This window comes from Xyrauchen texanus, chromosome 3 (genome assembly GCF_025860055.1).
Source record: "Xyrauchen texanus isolate HMW12.3.18 chromosome 3, RBS_HiC_50CHRs, whole genome shotgun sequence".
Taxonomy (NCBI): domain Eukaryota; kingdom Metazoa; phylum Chordata; class Actinopteri; order Cypriniformes; family Catostomidae; genus Xyrauchen; species Xyrauchen texanus.
The window spans coordinates 58,028,749-58,046,141 of NC_068278.1; the positions used below are offsets into that span (position 1 = coordinate 58,028,749).

Genomic DNA, 17,393 nt, shown 5'->3' on the forward strand with positions numbered 1-17,393 from the left:
GTAACTCAAGGTTACTGGCAACGGCAAACAGATCTGATGTAAACCCTGCTAACACACAATCACACACAGATATGATCACTTGTAATCTCATATTACTTGTCTTTTTTTAAAAGTACATACTGCATGTTGTGTATACTGAAACAATTAGGCTGATACTGTCCAATAAGATTATTTAAACAAAAACGGTTTTCCAGACATGATTAGCATACTGAATTTTACTGGATATATAGTTTACAAATTAATTTAGTCAATCGACAAAAATATGTCCAGGTCGCATTTCACCCCAAAATCAAAAAGAAAAAAAAAAAAAAAAAAAGACATATTTTGCTTTATAGTTAAAGCATCAGGACGTTTTTGTTTTTTGTAATTCCCATTATTTCCAATGGTGATTTTTATTCCTTTATTACATAATACAAATATTTACTACCAGACATTTTATTTTAATCAGCATAAATTAAAGGCAGTACAGCAAATACTCTGATGTATAAATACTATTAAATAATATCCCAGATATAATATACAAATTATCATTTGGACTGCAATACTGAAAATTTGTCACAATGCAAAAACTCTTAATGGTACTAAAATATGCTTATTTCTACAGATTTTTTTGGGTGTTATAATATGACCTGGACATGATCTTTGCAAATGAGATTCACCTTTTTGTCTATATTTAGTAGTTCTATGGTCCCATACATCCACTCTTTATGTGCAATGGATTTAAATCAACTTACAGCATTGAACAAAAAATACCTTGCATGACCGAATAGTTCATCAAACATTAAAATCTTTCCTTTGTAATTGCAGAACTCAAGCTTTCTTACTGTAAATTATAGCAAAGACTAAAGGCATTACCGGATACCTTCCAATTTACCCACACGGACGTCGGTTAATCAGACAGACATGCTGGTCAATTGGAAGACATGTGTACATGATCCTATATTCAAAGGTTTAAGAGAGGTTATGCAATCCCAGGGTCAGACTCCCCCGTTGTTACAGATTTGAGACGAGAAGCTGAGAGCACTCGTAGTGTGTATCTGAAAAGCTTCAGGAATATCGCACCTGATCCCAGAGGCTGATTGCAAATGAAGGTCATTTGTTAAAGTACAAAAACAAACTGAAATGTATTGATAAAAAGACATATAACACATCCACACATCCATTTCACCCAAAAATTTTAATTCTGTCATCACTTACTCACTCTCATGTCATTTATAAACCTGTTTGACTTTCTTCTGTGGAACACGAAAGGTGCAGGATATCCTGGCTGATGGTCCTGGTATTGACGAGTATTGACGTTGACTACCACCCCTGGAGACGCGAGTTGTTCCAGGGCGTGCTGAGTGTCTCCAGCCAGGTCTCCTAAGCAACCAAATTGGCCCTGTTGCTAGGGAGGGTAGAGTCACATGGGGTAACCTCCTCGTGATCGCTATAATGTGGTTCTCGCTCTCGGTGGGGCACGTGGCGAGTTGTGCATGGATGCTGCGGAGAATAGCGTGAAGCCTCCACACGCACTAGGTCTCCACAAGCCACGTGATAAAATGCACGGATTGACGTCTCAGATGCGGAGGCAACTGAGATTCGTCCTCCGCCACCCGGATTGAAGCGAGTCACTACGCCACCACGAGGACTTAGAGCACATTGGGAATTGGGCATTTAAAAAAAAAGGAGAACATTTTTAAAAAATACAAAAATCTTAAAAAAGTATAACCTGGCTACTCTTTTCCATATAATGAGAGTGAATGGGGACTGGGGATGTTAAGCTACCGACAAAAGGGCATAATTAATAGTCAAAATTAGAGGTGGACCGATAGTGGATTTTGCCGATACTAATAACAAAGGAGGTGGAAAAGGCTGATAACCGATTAATCAGCCGATTAATTAAAATTAGTTTGATGAATTTTAGAATGATGAAACATTTCTTAGTCTTTCCTTACAATGACATGAACAGACATTGAGGCTACAAGAGTTCCAAAAAGCAACTATGGGCACAGATTAATCAGTAAAACCGATATATCGGTCTACCTCTAGTCAAAACATGTCATGCATCAGCTTTGTACTAGGTACACACCGAAATGTGTTGATATTCATTGATAACCTTTCCCTCCTGCCGTCAATCACGTCAACATGCCATTTGTTTATCTAGACAGGAACAGTTATCAATGAATAATGACTTAAAGCTATCATACTGCTACAGAACAATTGGAATATAGTGCAAAAGCTGTATTGACCATTTTTATTGTGTTTTTGTCCTTTCTGGAGCTTGACAGGTCACTGTGCCTTGTATGGAAATAAGTTGCGAACGACATTTCTACTTTCGTGTTGAATGGAAAAAACACTGACGGGTTTGGAATGACATGAGGGTAAGTAACTAACAAGCATTCCTTTAATGCAGTAGACCATTGGCCATTGAGATGCAAAAGTGTGTTCTACTTCACTAAACACTTTCATATTCACTCTCTCGTACAGACACAAAAGCTTACACACATTGCTATGCATGGCAAGCCTTAATAAGAAGGCCAGTGCAGGGGTTGCCAATATGAGCGATGGTGATTTTGAATCACTGGTTGATTAGTGTCCTTATGGAAGTGAGTGGCATCTTGATGAAGATGTGGAAGAGGAGGGTGCAAATGGTTTCGCCACACTCATTCTGCTGGCACCATGTCTTTATGGTGCCTCATAATGTGCTGGTTTTTCTCAGAAGGCCTACGGAAGCCCTTAGAGCAGTACTGACAGCGGTGAGGGTAGTCTTTCGTATGGATAGAAATGACGTGTCTTTTGAAGCCAGATGCATCGCCCGTGCTGTAGTCGCAATACTGACACTGATACACCCTCCTTTCCCGTGGGCCCTTGCCCACCGCCCCACCTGCTTTCTTTACCGTGGCGCCACCCGCTGCTAATTGCGCCGCCCCTATAGTCCTCTTGGGGCTGCTCTTTTCTGCCGGAGGCGCCTGCGGTGGCGATGCTTCCGTTGGCGACGCTGGCTGTTGCTGCGTTTGTTGTTGCTCCTTGGTGTGTACCGATAAGATGTGGCGACTAAGTACGAAAGGGTCTGCGATCTTGAAGTTGCAGTGGCGACACTGGTGTAGCTTCTTTGCTTTGTGCGACGTCGAGTGTTTCTTGAGTTCGGACGGTCGGTGGAAGCCTTTTCCACAAATGGCACATTTGTGAGGGTAGTCTTTAGTGTGCACGGAAATTACGTGCCGTTTGAGGTCACTCGAGTTGGAACTGCGATGGTCGCAGTGGCTGCACTGGTGCCCTCGTGCGTCCTCGTGCGTCGCAGCATGCTGCGTCAACTCCTCCTCCTCACTGAATGTCTGGCCACAACGCTCGCAGCGGAACGGCAGCTCGCAACTGTGTTTTGTTTTCACGTGCGTCTTGAGGTTGGACGAGTCGGAAGATTTGTAATCGCAATACATGCAGGAGTACGGCTTCTCGCCGGTGTGCGTCCGCATGTGTTTCTTTAACTCCGATGGATGGCGGAAACCTTTGCCACATTCCACGCAGATGTGCGGGAAGCTCTTACTATGTACGGCCAGTAGGTGCCGATTGAGCAGGCCTTGTTCAGCAGTCTCGTAATCACAAAACTTGCATTTGTGCAACTTGGTCGCCGCAGCGTGAGAGATCGGCGACGCAATGGCCGTAGGTGATTTCTGTTCGCGATGATGGTGTTGAAGGCGGTGGGTGAACAATGCCGCCTGCTGGTGGAACTCTTTGCCGCAGGTCTCGCACTCGAAAGGAGCTTTGTTGCTGAGCGCGTGGACCTCCATGTGGTTGTGCAGACTGGCTTTTTTGTTGGTGGTGAAGTCACAGTCGGTGCACTGGTACTTTTTGCGGCTCAATACGTCCTGGTGGTGGTATCGAGTATGACGCTTCAGGAAGCCGCGGGACTTGAATTTCTTTCCACACAGCATGCAGGGGTAGACGGTCAGTGGCTGTCCATATGGACCGATGATGATCGCTGAATAGTGGAAAAATGAGAGACAACAGAAAAGGAAGTTAAAGATTAAAATATAAAAGAATTAGTGGATGATCGATATGGGTTTTTTCCCGCCAATGGCGATATCTATGACGAGTAGTGTGGGTCATATAATGCCATCATAATAATATTTCATGACAGGGGCCTGGGTAGCTCAGCAAGTATTGACGCTGACTACCACCCCCTGGAGTCGCAAGTTCGAATCCTGAGCGTGCTGAGTGACTCCAGCCAGGACTCCTAACCAACCAAATTGGCCCGGTTGCTAAGGAGGGTAGAGTCACATGGGTTAACCTCCTCGTGGACACTATAATATGGTTCTCGCTCTTGGTGGGGCATGTGGCGAGTTGTGTGTGGATGCTGCGGAGAATAGAGTGAAGCCTCCACATATGCTACGTCTCCGCGGCAACACGCTCAACAAGCCACGTGATGAGATGTGCGAATTGATGGTCTCAGATGCGGAGGCAACTGAGATTCATCCTCCGTCACACGGATTGAGGTGAGTCACTACACCACCATGAGGACTTAGAGCGCACTGAGAATTTGGCATTCCAAATTGGGGAGAAAAAAATCTGGTCATTTCTAAAATTCAGATGACGCAAAAAATATACCAACAGTCTAGTCAATTGATAATGTACATGTTATATTTTACATTTTTAAAACACTAGTCCAATAAGCAATTTTGAGAACAACTTATTTTCCAATATTTAATTATATAGTGTATATCTGGATTGTATCGGCTCTACTGTTCTCAATATAAGTAATGCTTAGTATGCAACACTACACCATGCGATATTTAACCAACATGTGACAGGTGTAATGCAGCAGTACCTGTCTGGACCTGTCGGGGTTCAGCTCGCCTCCTGTTCTTGCTGTGCTGACGGCTGAGTTTATCCAGTGCATCCGACTCGTCGATGTGGAGTAACGCGCTCGCTGCACCGTTACGATTCTCACAGCCCTCATGATCCTCCGCACCTGATTATGATAGATAAAGAGTATCTATGAGCTGTGACAACTGGCCCCGTCAACACATGTTGAGTTTACAGCGGAATTCAAAACATAATTTCTTGATATTTATTATATTAGCATAAAAATATCAATATCTAATAAAAGTAATCTAGGAAACATTGTATTATTGGATCACAAATTTTGCACTCTAGACAGCAGCAAAACAAAATGAATTGTAACATAAAATGAGTCACAAATAAACAACAAAGAATGAATATGAATAAAATATTGTTTTAAAGAAGATCAAAACACAAAAGTGAACCCAACATGAAAGCATTTTCATTCTCTAAGGATGCTTGAGAACATCCGTTTTATACTTCTGCAACCCAATGGTTCTAGATCTAAAGCACACAATGCTTGATGAAAGGCGAATACCAAAACAATGTTGAAAAATAAACATAAATGTACAACCTGTCAGAATAACCATCTCTTCAGTTCCACTAGTGCATCAAACAAACATCATTGTGCTACGTTGTAAGTTCGCACTTACATTTGGGTCATGACATGCCTTTATTTTTTAATATTATGTTCCTTGAGATTCACTTATAATATTAATAGTGTATTGCACATCAAAACAAATGTCATATATTTGAAAAACCCTTTCATTCTGACCCTCTGTCAGAAATGCTCTGTTTTGGTGCAGCTTCTCCTTTAAGACTTGACAGTCCACGCCTACTGTTCTGATTGGCTCTCTACTCTAGACTGGCCTGCTCTCTACTTGCCATCTCACTGCTCACCACTACTGGGTGGGGCTATAGAAGTGATTAAAGGTAAAGTAGGCATTTCTGTGTTGTTGTGGAGGTGTTCTGATGGAAATGTCTACCATAGTGTGACATCACAATGTGGAGTAATTAGAGCCCTTTAAATATTCCATTTCTGATTCCATCTCGATTCTGATTGGTCAATCGCGCCATCCAGTGGTCTGATATTTCACCAATATTTCAAATCAATATTTCACGTCCATTTATTTTGGAAGGTAGCCATGTAACAAGCGGGCTCACGTACAGTCAGCCAATCATTATCGTAAAATAAACTCCTCAATGTCAGGGTCCTTTCTACCCTGTCTGGACTTATTTTTCAATAACGACCAGCCGACTACATTATACCTAACTTAACAGACTTGTTTATTTTGGTTGCCATGGTAATACGTAATTATTCTGTTTGTATGTAATTGTGTCAGTAGAGCCTCCTGACCGTATGCAGCGGCCCACGCAACAGGCATGAAGTCCTTGCTCAGTGCCGTACTGTCATACGATCTGTCATGGGGCACTGGCTCCTCCCCTCCGACCACCACCTCCATGTACACTTCATCAGACAGCTTAGACCCTCCTGCACACAAAATATGTCAAACTTTGATGCTTAGACCACTTGACGTTAACATAAACAACTGGCACATACTGGTTTACAAATCCAGTTAGTGTTTAAAGTGTAATTATGAGATCCAAGATCCAAATGAGCAGTATATTTAGTGCCACTTTAATTTTTGTAGTCCTACAATTAGTATTAAGTAAGGAAAGCCACAAAGTTGAATCCTTTAAAACATTGAATTGCTTTTTGTAGCTCGGTAAAACCAAGCAGAAGCAAGTTAGACTTGACTTAAGTTTATAGGGGATTTGTTGCAAAGAAAAGTATAACTCGCTTTAGCCTATGGTATCCGGTCATTTTTGACAAAAATACATTTTCTCATTTAATAAAAATGGTTTCCTTTATCTGAGGAGTGGAATACTTGGTGACATTTCCTCCATTTGTCATCCGATTATACAAAAAATACAAAATAAATTGGGCTTGATTCAATAAGTCTAAGTGGTAGTAAAAGCGACACCTTTAGTATTCGTGGTCAAAATTGACCAACCATTGAAATTTTATTGAAAAGACCAAAGATTAGAGCAACTCTTTTTTTATCTATCAAATACAATAAAAGAGATAATCAGCCACAATGCAGAAATTACAGGGTGAAACTCTAAAACATCCTCAGTGCAAAACATACACACCCACTCACACACAAACACACACACACAAAACAAAGTTAACTGGTGAGACAATAACAATTTTACACATTTGTCCAAAAAAATAAAAATAATAATAATAATAATAATTAATCGGTCATAATGCTAAACACACACACTCAGAAATGAAGAGTTGAGAACATAACACACTCACAATGCAGAACACACACACACCAGGGCTTCAATAATCAGCCATCTACAGACATCTTTTGGTCAATGTTGGCATTACAAGTCATCTGTTGTTTTCCAGGTGATAACAGCAATCAGACACACTCGCAAACACACACACACACACGTGTGCAAAATAAATTTTTACTATAGAAAGTTTGCAAACAGAAATGCAGTTCATTTAATTTGAGTTACTAAATGTTTATGTTTGAAATAAATTATTGGTAGAAAAATGCTTATTCTGTGTTTTCTTTTTGTAATGTCATGGTCAGGTTTGATTGCAGCATAATGACATTAACTGCAAAAGCTGGCAATTAAAATCAATTTAAAATGCTAAACTTTGATAATGTCTAAATAAATATATATATCCAAATGCATATCTTGTGATAAAATATAAAATTAGGTTACAAGTAGGGATGCACCGAAAGTTCGGCCACCGTAAATTTTCGGCCGAAAATGCCATTTTTTGTTTTGGCCGAAAGAGAAAAAAGGCAGAAAATATGAGCCTATATATACACCTCCCCACCCCTCTCGATGTCAGCGGTGTGGAAATACTAAGCAGTACCGCCGCAACCTATACGCATACTAAGCAGTCTGCGTAGGGCACCAACTCCCTAGCAGGGCACCAGCTTTCCCTAGGAGGGCACCAGAAAGTCCACCGGGTGCCCTTCCTCGCACGTTATACTTTATTCAAGGACACGAAAGCAGTTGCGGAACACAGATGATCGCTTCACGCTCATATTGTGAACGCGACAATCCTCTTGACTACTGGGGCATGAACAAAGATCGCTTTCCATTGCTTGCGCGGACTGCACGCAGGTATTTATCTGCCCCAAGCACCAGCACAGAAAGAGAGACTATTCAGTGCAGCATCTCACGTTCTTGAGTTGCCAGTATTGTATTGTTCTTACTTCAGAGATGAAGAAATGGTATCATTATCATCATCATAAAAAAAAGTATACAGATCAGACCGTTCCGGTCAAAAATGACCGTGAATACCACAGGAGGGTTAAGCAGCCTTCCAAATGTTTTGAAGCCATCCTGTAGGACAGCTTTGTGTGAGGAACAAACCGAAAATTTGCATTGTTATTCACTGAACATCTCTACCACAGCTTGGGCGATAAAAGGATCACAATATATATCGTGAAAAAAAGATTCTCGATAAAGATAATAAACTTTTGAGTAATTATCTATATTTAGCATATGTTCTACAACTACACGATCAGGTGCGTGTTGCTAAAAACGCAAGCAGTTCAGCAAAATTACACACAACTAGGTAACTGAATCACAGTCATGAAATCAGCCGGTTAGGAAGTATTAGCAGGCTAGCTATCCGGTCAATATGATATCGTTGTAGACCAAACAAAACAGCACTGACATTGTAATTCAGCTATCGACTGAACACAACAGCAACTCTGACATCAACACCATTGCTCTTAATTTATGTACCATTTCATTCAATGTTTTTTTTTGCTCATTTGTCGTAATGACTTTTTGGCTACAACAGTTACTTCAAGTTATGTTTCCATTCGTTCTTGAGGTCTAACAAACACGTGGAATGCATTTCCTTCCCCATTTATCAAATTAAAATTACATTGTGAGAAATATCAATATCAAATAATATAAAAAAGAAACATTATGAAAATGTGCCCTGCCACAGCTCACAAATCTCCTTTGCACATGCACAAGTTCAACACATCAAGTCGAAGGAGCAGCGTCAACATTCTTCAAAACATTATTGATAAAGTTATTCACCATCGGTCTGTGTATGGTGACCATCTCCCACGGATATATACACCATCTTTTCCCGTAGCGGTCGAACCACTGGCTCAGCCACAGTTACAGCCTCACTTTCACTCTCACCGAGGTCCACCGTCTCACCTACACACACAAGCAGAGACCGACATTAGACTAAATTATATTATATCCCTATCGATATTACTGTAATCGAGAGGAGGCCTACATACCGAATTTACTTTTAATCATGTGCAGGATAAAAATGACAGATATTCAAACAATTCTGTTTTTCACTAGCTAATTCTTGATATCAGGAATTACATTTGCACTAGTAAAAACGTCAGTGTCTATAACTCACCAAGATCATCCTCCCCAGAGTCTGCTTTGAAGATGTAAACTTTAATAACTTCCTGTCCATCTTCATCTTTCTCCACCTCTTGATCATCCATCGCCCCCTCCACTGTCACCTCCTCTCCATCACCTGACACCATCTTTCCTGCATCATCCACTACAGAGAGAGAGAGAGAGAGAGAGAGATTACTGAAGCATTATGCATGTATTAATCGATTAATCGAGTACTCGTTCAGCTTAAAATATCTGACTAGTAAAAACACAACTCGAATACTGTAATTTGATTTTCCTTTGTCACTAAATCTTGCTGTTACAACTCAACGTATTGGTTGGTGCTGTGTTTGCATGACGTTGTTCAAGTAATCGATTACTAAAAAGAAACTTCTGCCATTATTTAAAGTGATTGTATCGCTTTAAAAGATGTGTGCAAATGTTTTTGTCATTTTTAATCTAGATGTTGTTGTTTATGCATAGTGCTCATTCAGGTTCAAAGGTTCATTTTAAACTCTAAATTTCCAGTAATCGATTACTCGTTTTTCCACGACAAGACAATTACTCAAAATGCCCATCACTAGAATGCATTATTGTTTTAGTGCATTATTTCCCCCACACTTTTCAATTGCTTGTTTTCATGAATAAGGGTTTTTAAAAATCCTTTCAAATCAGAGCGATTCACTAATGAATCATTCAGACTGATATGGGAATCTATTCTTTGAATCAAACTGACTCAAGAGAATGATTCTCTCACAGTTCTAACACCATTTTGGCTTTTGAGCATGTTTTACTACACAAGAGCAATATTTTGCTGATTAAATATTTAAAAACAGAGAACATTGACAAAAAATGTATGTTCACTATAGTCCACGACTTGCCTGGAAAACACATTTTTAGATTAATTTGTTATTTCTATTTTTCTCCCATCGTGGGAACCCTGTCTTTTGCCTCTAAGAAATCGAGGGAAAGATTAAATAAAGTAAAAGTCTAGTTTGAATGTGTATTTCAAAGAGCAGAGTGCGGAATAATGGAAACAGGAACTAATTAATGAAAAAACAAATAAAGTACCTGACAAGAAAATGAATTAATGAATCAACAAACAAACAAACATCTGAATTAAAAGAATTAATCAAACGAACAAATGAAAAAACAAATCACTGAATTCACAACTAATTGAATGAATTAGTGAATTCATGAAAAAATACTGAATGAATATAAATGAACGAAAGAATAAATAAACTGACAACTGAATTAATTAATCAACAAACGAACAAACAACTGATTGAATGAACGACTGAGCAAAACATTTTATCAAATGAATGACTGAATGAATTAATAAATGACTGAATTCACAACTAATTGAACAAATGGGTGAATTTATGTCAAAAACACTGAATATATAAATGAACGAATGAATGGATGAACAACTGAATGAATGAACCAACAAACAAACCTGAATGAATCAACGACTGAGCAAAACATTTGAAAAAATAATCGAATGACTGAATGAATAAATGACTGAATTCACAACAAATTAGATTAATTAGTGAATTCGTTAAAAAATACTAAATTAATATCAATGAATGAATACATTAACTGACAACTGAATGAATGGATCAACAAACAACTGATTGAATGAACGACCGAGCAAAAGATTTAATCAAATGAACAAATTAATGATTGAATTCACAACTAATTGAATGAATAAGTGAATTCATGAAACAAATACTGAATATCAATAAACAAATTAATAAATGAACTGACAACTGAATGAATGAATAAAAAATGAACAAACAACTGTATGAATGACTTAAATCAAATGAATGAGTGAATGACTGAATTAATCAATTAAAAACAAATAAATGAATAACTGACTGAACTGACAACTAATTGAATTCCTGAAAAACTACTGAATGAATATTAATGAACAAATTAATAAATAAACTGACAACTGAATGAATGAACGACTGAGCAAAAGATTTCATCAAATGAATGACTGAATGAACGAATAAATGACTGAATTCACAATAAATTGAACAAATGGGTGAATTTATGTAAAAAAACACTGAATATATAAATGAACGAATGAATGGATGAACAACTGAATGAATGAATGAACGAACCAACAAACAAAACTGAATGGATCAACGACTGAACAAAAACATTTATAAAATAAACGAATGACTGAATTAATAAATGACTGAATTCACAACAAATTAGATTAATTAGTGAATTCATTACAAAATACTGAATTAATATCAATGAATGGATGAATAAATTAACTGACAACTAAATGAATGGATCAACAAACAACTGATTAAATGAACGACCGAGCAAAAGATTTAATCAAATGAACAAATGACTGAATGAATGATTGAATTCACAACTAATTGAATTCCTGAAAAACTACTAAATGAATATTAATGAACAACTGAATGAACTGAGTGAATCAATGAATGAACTACTGAATGAATGACTTAATCAAATGAATGAGTGAATGACTGAATTAGTAAATTAAAAACAAATAAATGAATAACTGACTGAACTGACAACTAATTGAATTCCTGAAAAACTACTACATGAATATTAATGAACAACTGAATGAACTGAGTGAATCAATGAATGAACTACTGAATGAATGAATAATTGAGTGAAATACATGAGATCATCAGGTAGTCTCCGCAGCTGTCGGAGTCGTTTTCTGGTTCCAGCCCGTCCGACTCCCTCCCTTCCGCCACCAAAACATCCTCGGTCATCTCTGCCATGGCAACGCCTTCCTCTTCTTCCTCCAGGGACATCACACAGGTCTCCACGGCAACGCCCTCATCGTCATCACAGTGCACGTACTCGGCAACCACGTCTTCCACTGCGTCCTGGATGACGAGCTCATCGGAGAAGCCCTGAATGGAGACGCCCTCGCCCTCCACCTCTGACACCAGCACAGTCTCCTGAAGCTCCACCACATACTCCTCTTCACCAGCTCCTCCCTCATCTACAACACAGAGATGGAAAGAAAGATAAATACCTGCCAAAACAAGGTCGATTACTAGTCTACAATTCATTATATAATAATAATGACCATTTCCAGCTAGGGCTGCACAATTAATCAAATAAATAATCAAGATTACAATTACAGCTGCCACAATTAACTAATCATGATAGTGTCAAATATAGCAGTACATATAGTCAGACTCATGTTGCATCATATATGTTCACATGTGTTTTTGCAGTGGCTAAGCAATGTAAGCAATCATAGACATTTCTGTTACTCGCTTTTGTGCAAAATGTAATAATTTAAGTAACAGTTTTTTTTTTTATTATTCTTCTAAGAGGATAAATGTGAAGTTGACCATTTAGGCAACTAGTCATGATTAATTAATGTCCAAAACAGCAATAAATTCATTCAGGAACACAGTTCTCAGCTTATTTTGGATATATATAGCCGACATAAAGAATACGGCATGCACTTGATCCACCCAAAATAAAAATTAGAATGTCATTGAAATTTTACAATATCAAAACAATGATTTATCATGATTGTGCATCCCTAATCTCAGCTGATATCCACTGGTTCATAGAGATCGACAAATATTATTACTATTATTATTTATTTTCACCACCGACGCAATACTATATACATATATGTGTGTGTGTGTGTGTGTGTGTGTGTGTGTGTGTGTGTGCGTGTATAGAATTTACATATGATTATTTATTGCTTATATTTATGAAGCGTTGTTTTGCGTTCAAAATAGTTATAGATTTTTTCACCAAAACAATTTTTGTCAAGAGTTTGGCATCACTGTAATGAAAACTTTTCACATTTTTTAATGATTATAGATGATGATGATACATTCTGATACTCTCAGCCTAAGAAACTGCAGAAAAATCACAAAAAAAATTATTCAAATTTGAAATTATATATTTACATTTCATATATCACTGTGTGTAAATAAGGTGGCTCAGAAGAACTGCTTTTTTTGGTTTACAATCATTAACTGTATCTGAGAAAATTGTTGTGTTGATACGTCAAAAGCAAACTAACGTTATAGCATTACAAAAACTATTTATTATAGTGTCCAAAAACGTTTCCAAGTGTCTAAAAGCCTCTTCAAAACAAATAAAACATAATAATTGTTCATAAGAACTAATTACACATGCAAACACAACAAAGACTAAAGGTTTGCATAGCATGCAGACATGATTTTAGTCATGAGATTAGTTTCATTCTGTGTCATTTGAGTCATCATTGAGTCTGTGTCGTGTATTTGGCACCATCTCCTGGTGGTCATATGTAACATTGTGCTTCATGTGGATTATCTAATGATCTATACATCTGATTACCTTGTGTGTGGACTCGTTTGTAAGATAATCACCTCCTCTAAATAATGGTAAGTGATATTTTATATTCCATTTATTTTTCATAAGTTATATGCGAAAACGATGCATATAAGCAACACCAATGTCAAAGACATTTTTGTCAGTGAGTAAAAAAATAGGCTGGATGTATTCTACACTTTGAGAGCTTTCCAACAACATATGACACATGGCTATTTGCTAAGTGTTTTATGTTTTACTGATTACAATAATATGTGCAGTGCAATTTATTTATTTTTTTTATAAATATTCAAAACAAAACGTGTCTGATTTTTCTGCAAATTTCAAAGCACTTGTTACTTTTTGGTCATAATGCCCTTATACACTGTAAAGTAAAGCATCTAAGCTTTCAAATGACACCTATTTTGTGTTGGTCAAGACTAGTTTTTAATATTTTTACTATTATTTTATATTCTTGTGGGTTTAAAGGGTCAAGCATAAAAATTCCACACATTTCTAAATTGAAAATGAATGGCTGTATGTAAAAAGTTAAGTCATATTTTCATACAAATCAATAAAATTTAAGTTGATCATTTCTGTGAGTCAACAGTATTTAAAAAAATGAAGTTTTTAAAGACTTCTAAACACTCCCCCAGTCTTCGATTGGCCAGCCAAACAAATTGTCCTGCCCCAGGTTGATTGAGCCAATGTTGCTGTCGGGCTGGTTGGGATGCTCAAACAAACAAAGCAATGTTATATAAACATTTGGGGAAATCAACCTACAAAAACAGCACTTACCGTTAGACCCGATATTTAAGAACTTAGAACCAAATAAGTAGAAAACTCAATTTCAGTAAATCAAAACAAAACAGACAAACCGAATAGTAGTCTATCACCACTAGTTACACACTGAATGTGCATGATACAACATTGCCACCAAGAGTGTTGTCAGCATAGATGGGTCAGATTAATAACTGTGAGTGAATGTCATGGTTACTTTCTTCATTACCTGAACCGTGCAGTATAATCTTTGGCTCCTGGGAGTGGAGTGCAAGCCTTGTCACCTCCTCGTCCATCGTCTTTATTCTTCATTGGCAACGGCACAACTAATGCAACACAAAAAAATACATCTAGAACAACTGCCAGAAATCAATTGTGACTCAACAGAAAGGGGCACATATCAATGTGACAGACTTCTAAAAGTGGTCATCACATAAACATGCAATGCATTTATCAGACAGACAGGCAGACAGGCAGACAGACAGACAGACAGACAGACAGACAGACAGACAGATACGAGAGTATGATCAAATCAGTGACGCGCTAAGAGCTCGCATGTCCCTTTAATTTGCAAAGGACTGCGACAAGAGAAGGAAATAAATGCACACACACACACACACACACACACGCAGCACTTCTAAATAAAAGCTTGCGCATTTTGGATAGTTGCATAAAACGATATAATGTATCCAAAGCATTACAATCAAACGTATTTAGATGCAAAGCTAATGTTTTGAATGCTTCGTGCATAACAGTAAATAAAATAATTTGTGTAACAGCGCGCGCCGAACCCTCCCACCTCCCCGCGCGCGGATAAAATCAGGGGATGTTTTCTCGTATTTCAATCAGCACCAGAAACAGGACATAAACATGGCGTCTTGTGACCGTAATTTCCCCGCTTTCCCTGACAACAAAACTGTGCGCCATTTTGAGACATTAAATAGTGTCATGCATTTTATTCCTACGTACAAGAACGTAAGCATATAAGCGAGCGCGCGCCCTCGCCTTTATAACAAAGAGGCGTTTAATTTTGCGCGCTCGTGCATGCATGCATACAGGGGCATTTATAAACAATAACCCTCCCCCGGTGCAGAAGGCCTCAGTGTGGCATGCTCAAGGCCTGGAGCCCGGCGACCAATCCGAGGCCTCGCATCTTTAACTTAATGCAATATAATATGCAATAGCGACACATAAGCCTCGCGTGCACGTGCAATAGGCGCGTCTGATCAAATCCGCGCGTTCAAATTCATCAATAACGCCGCGCTTACCGTAGATGAGTGCACGCGGCGGCCTCCAGATTTTCCCAGGGCAGGCAGGCCGTCGGGTTTCCCCAGACTCGGGCAGGGCTCGATCGGGAGTTAGCGGATGCTGGGCGGGCCGCGGTGTGCGCAGGGAGGGCGGAGCTCCACACACAGACGCGCTGCAGCCTGTAGCAGCTCCACCAGCGCTCGGGCCGCCGTCAGCGCGACACGTCACTGCGCCAGATCCGCAGGAAAATGCGGAAGGCCGACAAAAGCCTTGACCGAGCCAAAGCAAAGCTAACAGAAATATGCTTTACATATTGCCCAATGTTTAGTGATCAACTGTACGAGCAGCTCTTTTTTTAATCTACATTTAACCACCAGAAACCCAAACACTGATTCTGATGATCCAGACATCTTTTTGTTTTTTTGTCCTCTTGAAAGTGTTCTGGGAAGCCACTAGTTAGGGTCGGTTATTCATGCAGTGCATTTTCATGTCCCCATCACGTACAATGAAGCAAAGCCTCTAGTGAAAATACTTTTTTTCTCATGCAAACCATATTTTTCATCATAAGTGATGTTATCAGTGTAACAACAAAGTTGATCTGGAAAACAAACATTAAATCCCAATTTATATCCGAGCTTAGCTGGCATGAAAACCCTGATAATCCATGTTATCCAGCATGATTTGTGAATGTTTTGACCTTTTCTACACATGAGTTAGCATGAGCATATAGGCCTACTCAATGTTATTTGATTATTTGATTAGTATAGAAACGGTGCAAAATATGTATTTTCTGTCATCACCTTTGCTTTAGTATTTTCTGTTATGTCTAGTTTCTCCATCATGGTCACGTGGAATGCATTTTTAATCCAGTGCTGTAACAGACTATATTAAAGGCATAGTTCACCCATATCCATGTTATCAGAAGCGATATGATGGTGAGAAACGGATCAATATTTAATTCCTTTTTTTTTACTATAAATTCTCCTCCCTGCCCAGGAGGTGGCGATATGCATGAGGAATGTGAATAGCCCAAAACAAAAGATGACGAATGTGAAAGTAGACATTTGTAGGGGAAAAAAAAGACTTAAATAATGATCTGTTTCTCACCCACATGGTCACACTCACTGCAGGTTTTATTCTGAAATGTGCCTAATTTAACTGTATATGTATGGGGATCCAGGAGCATGCTATTGGCTAAAGTATTTCTTCCAGTAACCATTCAGAACAAATGCATTCTCGCACTAAAAAAAGCAAAACGCACCACAACTAATAGAGCAGAATGTGTTTTTAGTGTTTGAGGAAGTTAGAAGAAGTCCTTTTTTACAATAAATCTCCACTTTCACTTTCTTCTTCTTTTGTTTTTGGTGAGTCACATTCTTCGTGCATATCGCCACCTACTGGACTACAGACTTAAAAATGTATCTGTTTCTCACCCACACCTATCATATCCTTCTGAAGACATGGATTAAACCACTAGAGATTTATACATTACTTTTATGCTGCATTTATGTGCTTTTTGAGCTTCAAAGTTTTGGATCCTGTTGACTTGTGCTGAGCAGTGTTGAGTAAGTTACAAAAAAGTAATCCACTACAAATGACTAACTACTTCTCTAAAATTTCAGACGTAACAGATGTACATACTGTATGAACATATGAATTGTACATTACTGTATAACACAAATAATATAGTTTTAGAAATATTTGTAACCCAATTAATGTACTTAAAAGTAGTTACTTTCATTGAAAGTTAGTAACTGTAATCCGATTACAACTATTTTGTGCGTAAAAGTAATTCGATTGCAGTAACCGAT

At 38.4% G+C, this 17,393-nt stretch overlaps 1 protein-coding gene across 2 annotated transcripts in view; it reads right to left on the reverse strand.

The window, feature by feature from the left end:
• LOC127631792 (zinc finger Y-chromosomal protein 1-like) overlaps positions 1–15,763 on the reverse strand; it is a 16,754-nt gene extending 991 nt beyond the window's left edge. Inside the window, exons 1-8 of one of the 2 annotated variants that reach the window (XM_052110138.1) lie at positions 15,603–15,763; positions 14,564–14,660; positions 11,900–12,232; positions 9,254–9,403; positions 8,914–9,039; positions 6,179–6,313; positions 4,808–4,951; positions 1–3,961 (exon numbers count right to left, since the gene is read on the reverse strand). The exon at positions 1–3,961 is cut by the window's left edge and continues 991 nt beyond it. In XM_052110138.1, the coding sequence (XP_051966098.1) occupies positions 2,646–3,961; positions 4,808–4,951; positions 6,179–6,313; positions 8,914–9,039; positions 9,254–9,403; positions 11,900–12,232; positions 14,564–14,630 (2,271 nt within the window). In that variant the 5' untranslated portion in view covers positions 14,631–14,660; positions 15,603–15,763 and the 3' untranslated portion in view covers positions 1–2,645. Of the gene's footprint in view, positions 3,962–4,807; positions 4,952–6,178; positions 6,314–8,913; positions 9,040–9,253; positions 9,404–11,899; positions 12,233–14,563; positions 14,934–15,602 lie in introns of those variants that run through there. The other variant, XM_052110147.1, reaches the window with a different exon arrangement.
• Positions 15,764–17,393: the final 1,630 nt, after the last annotated feature.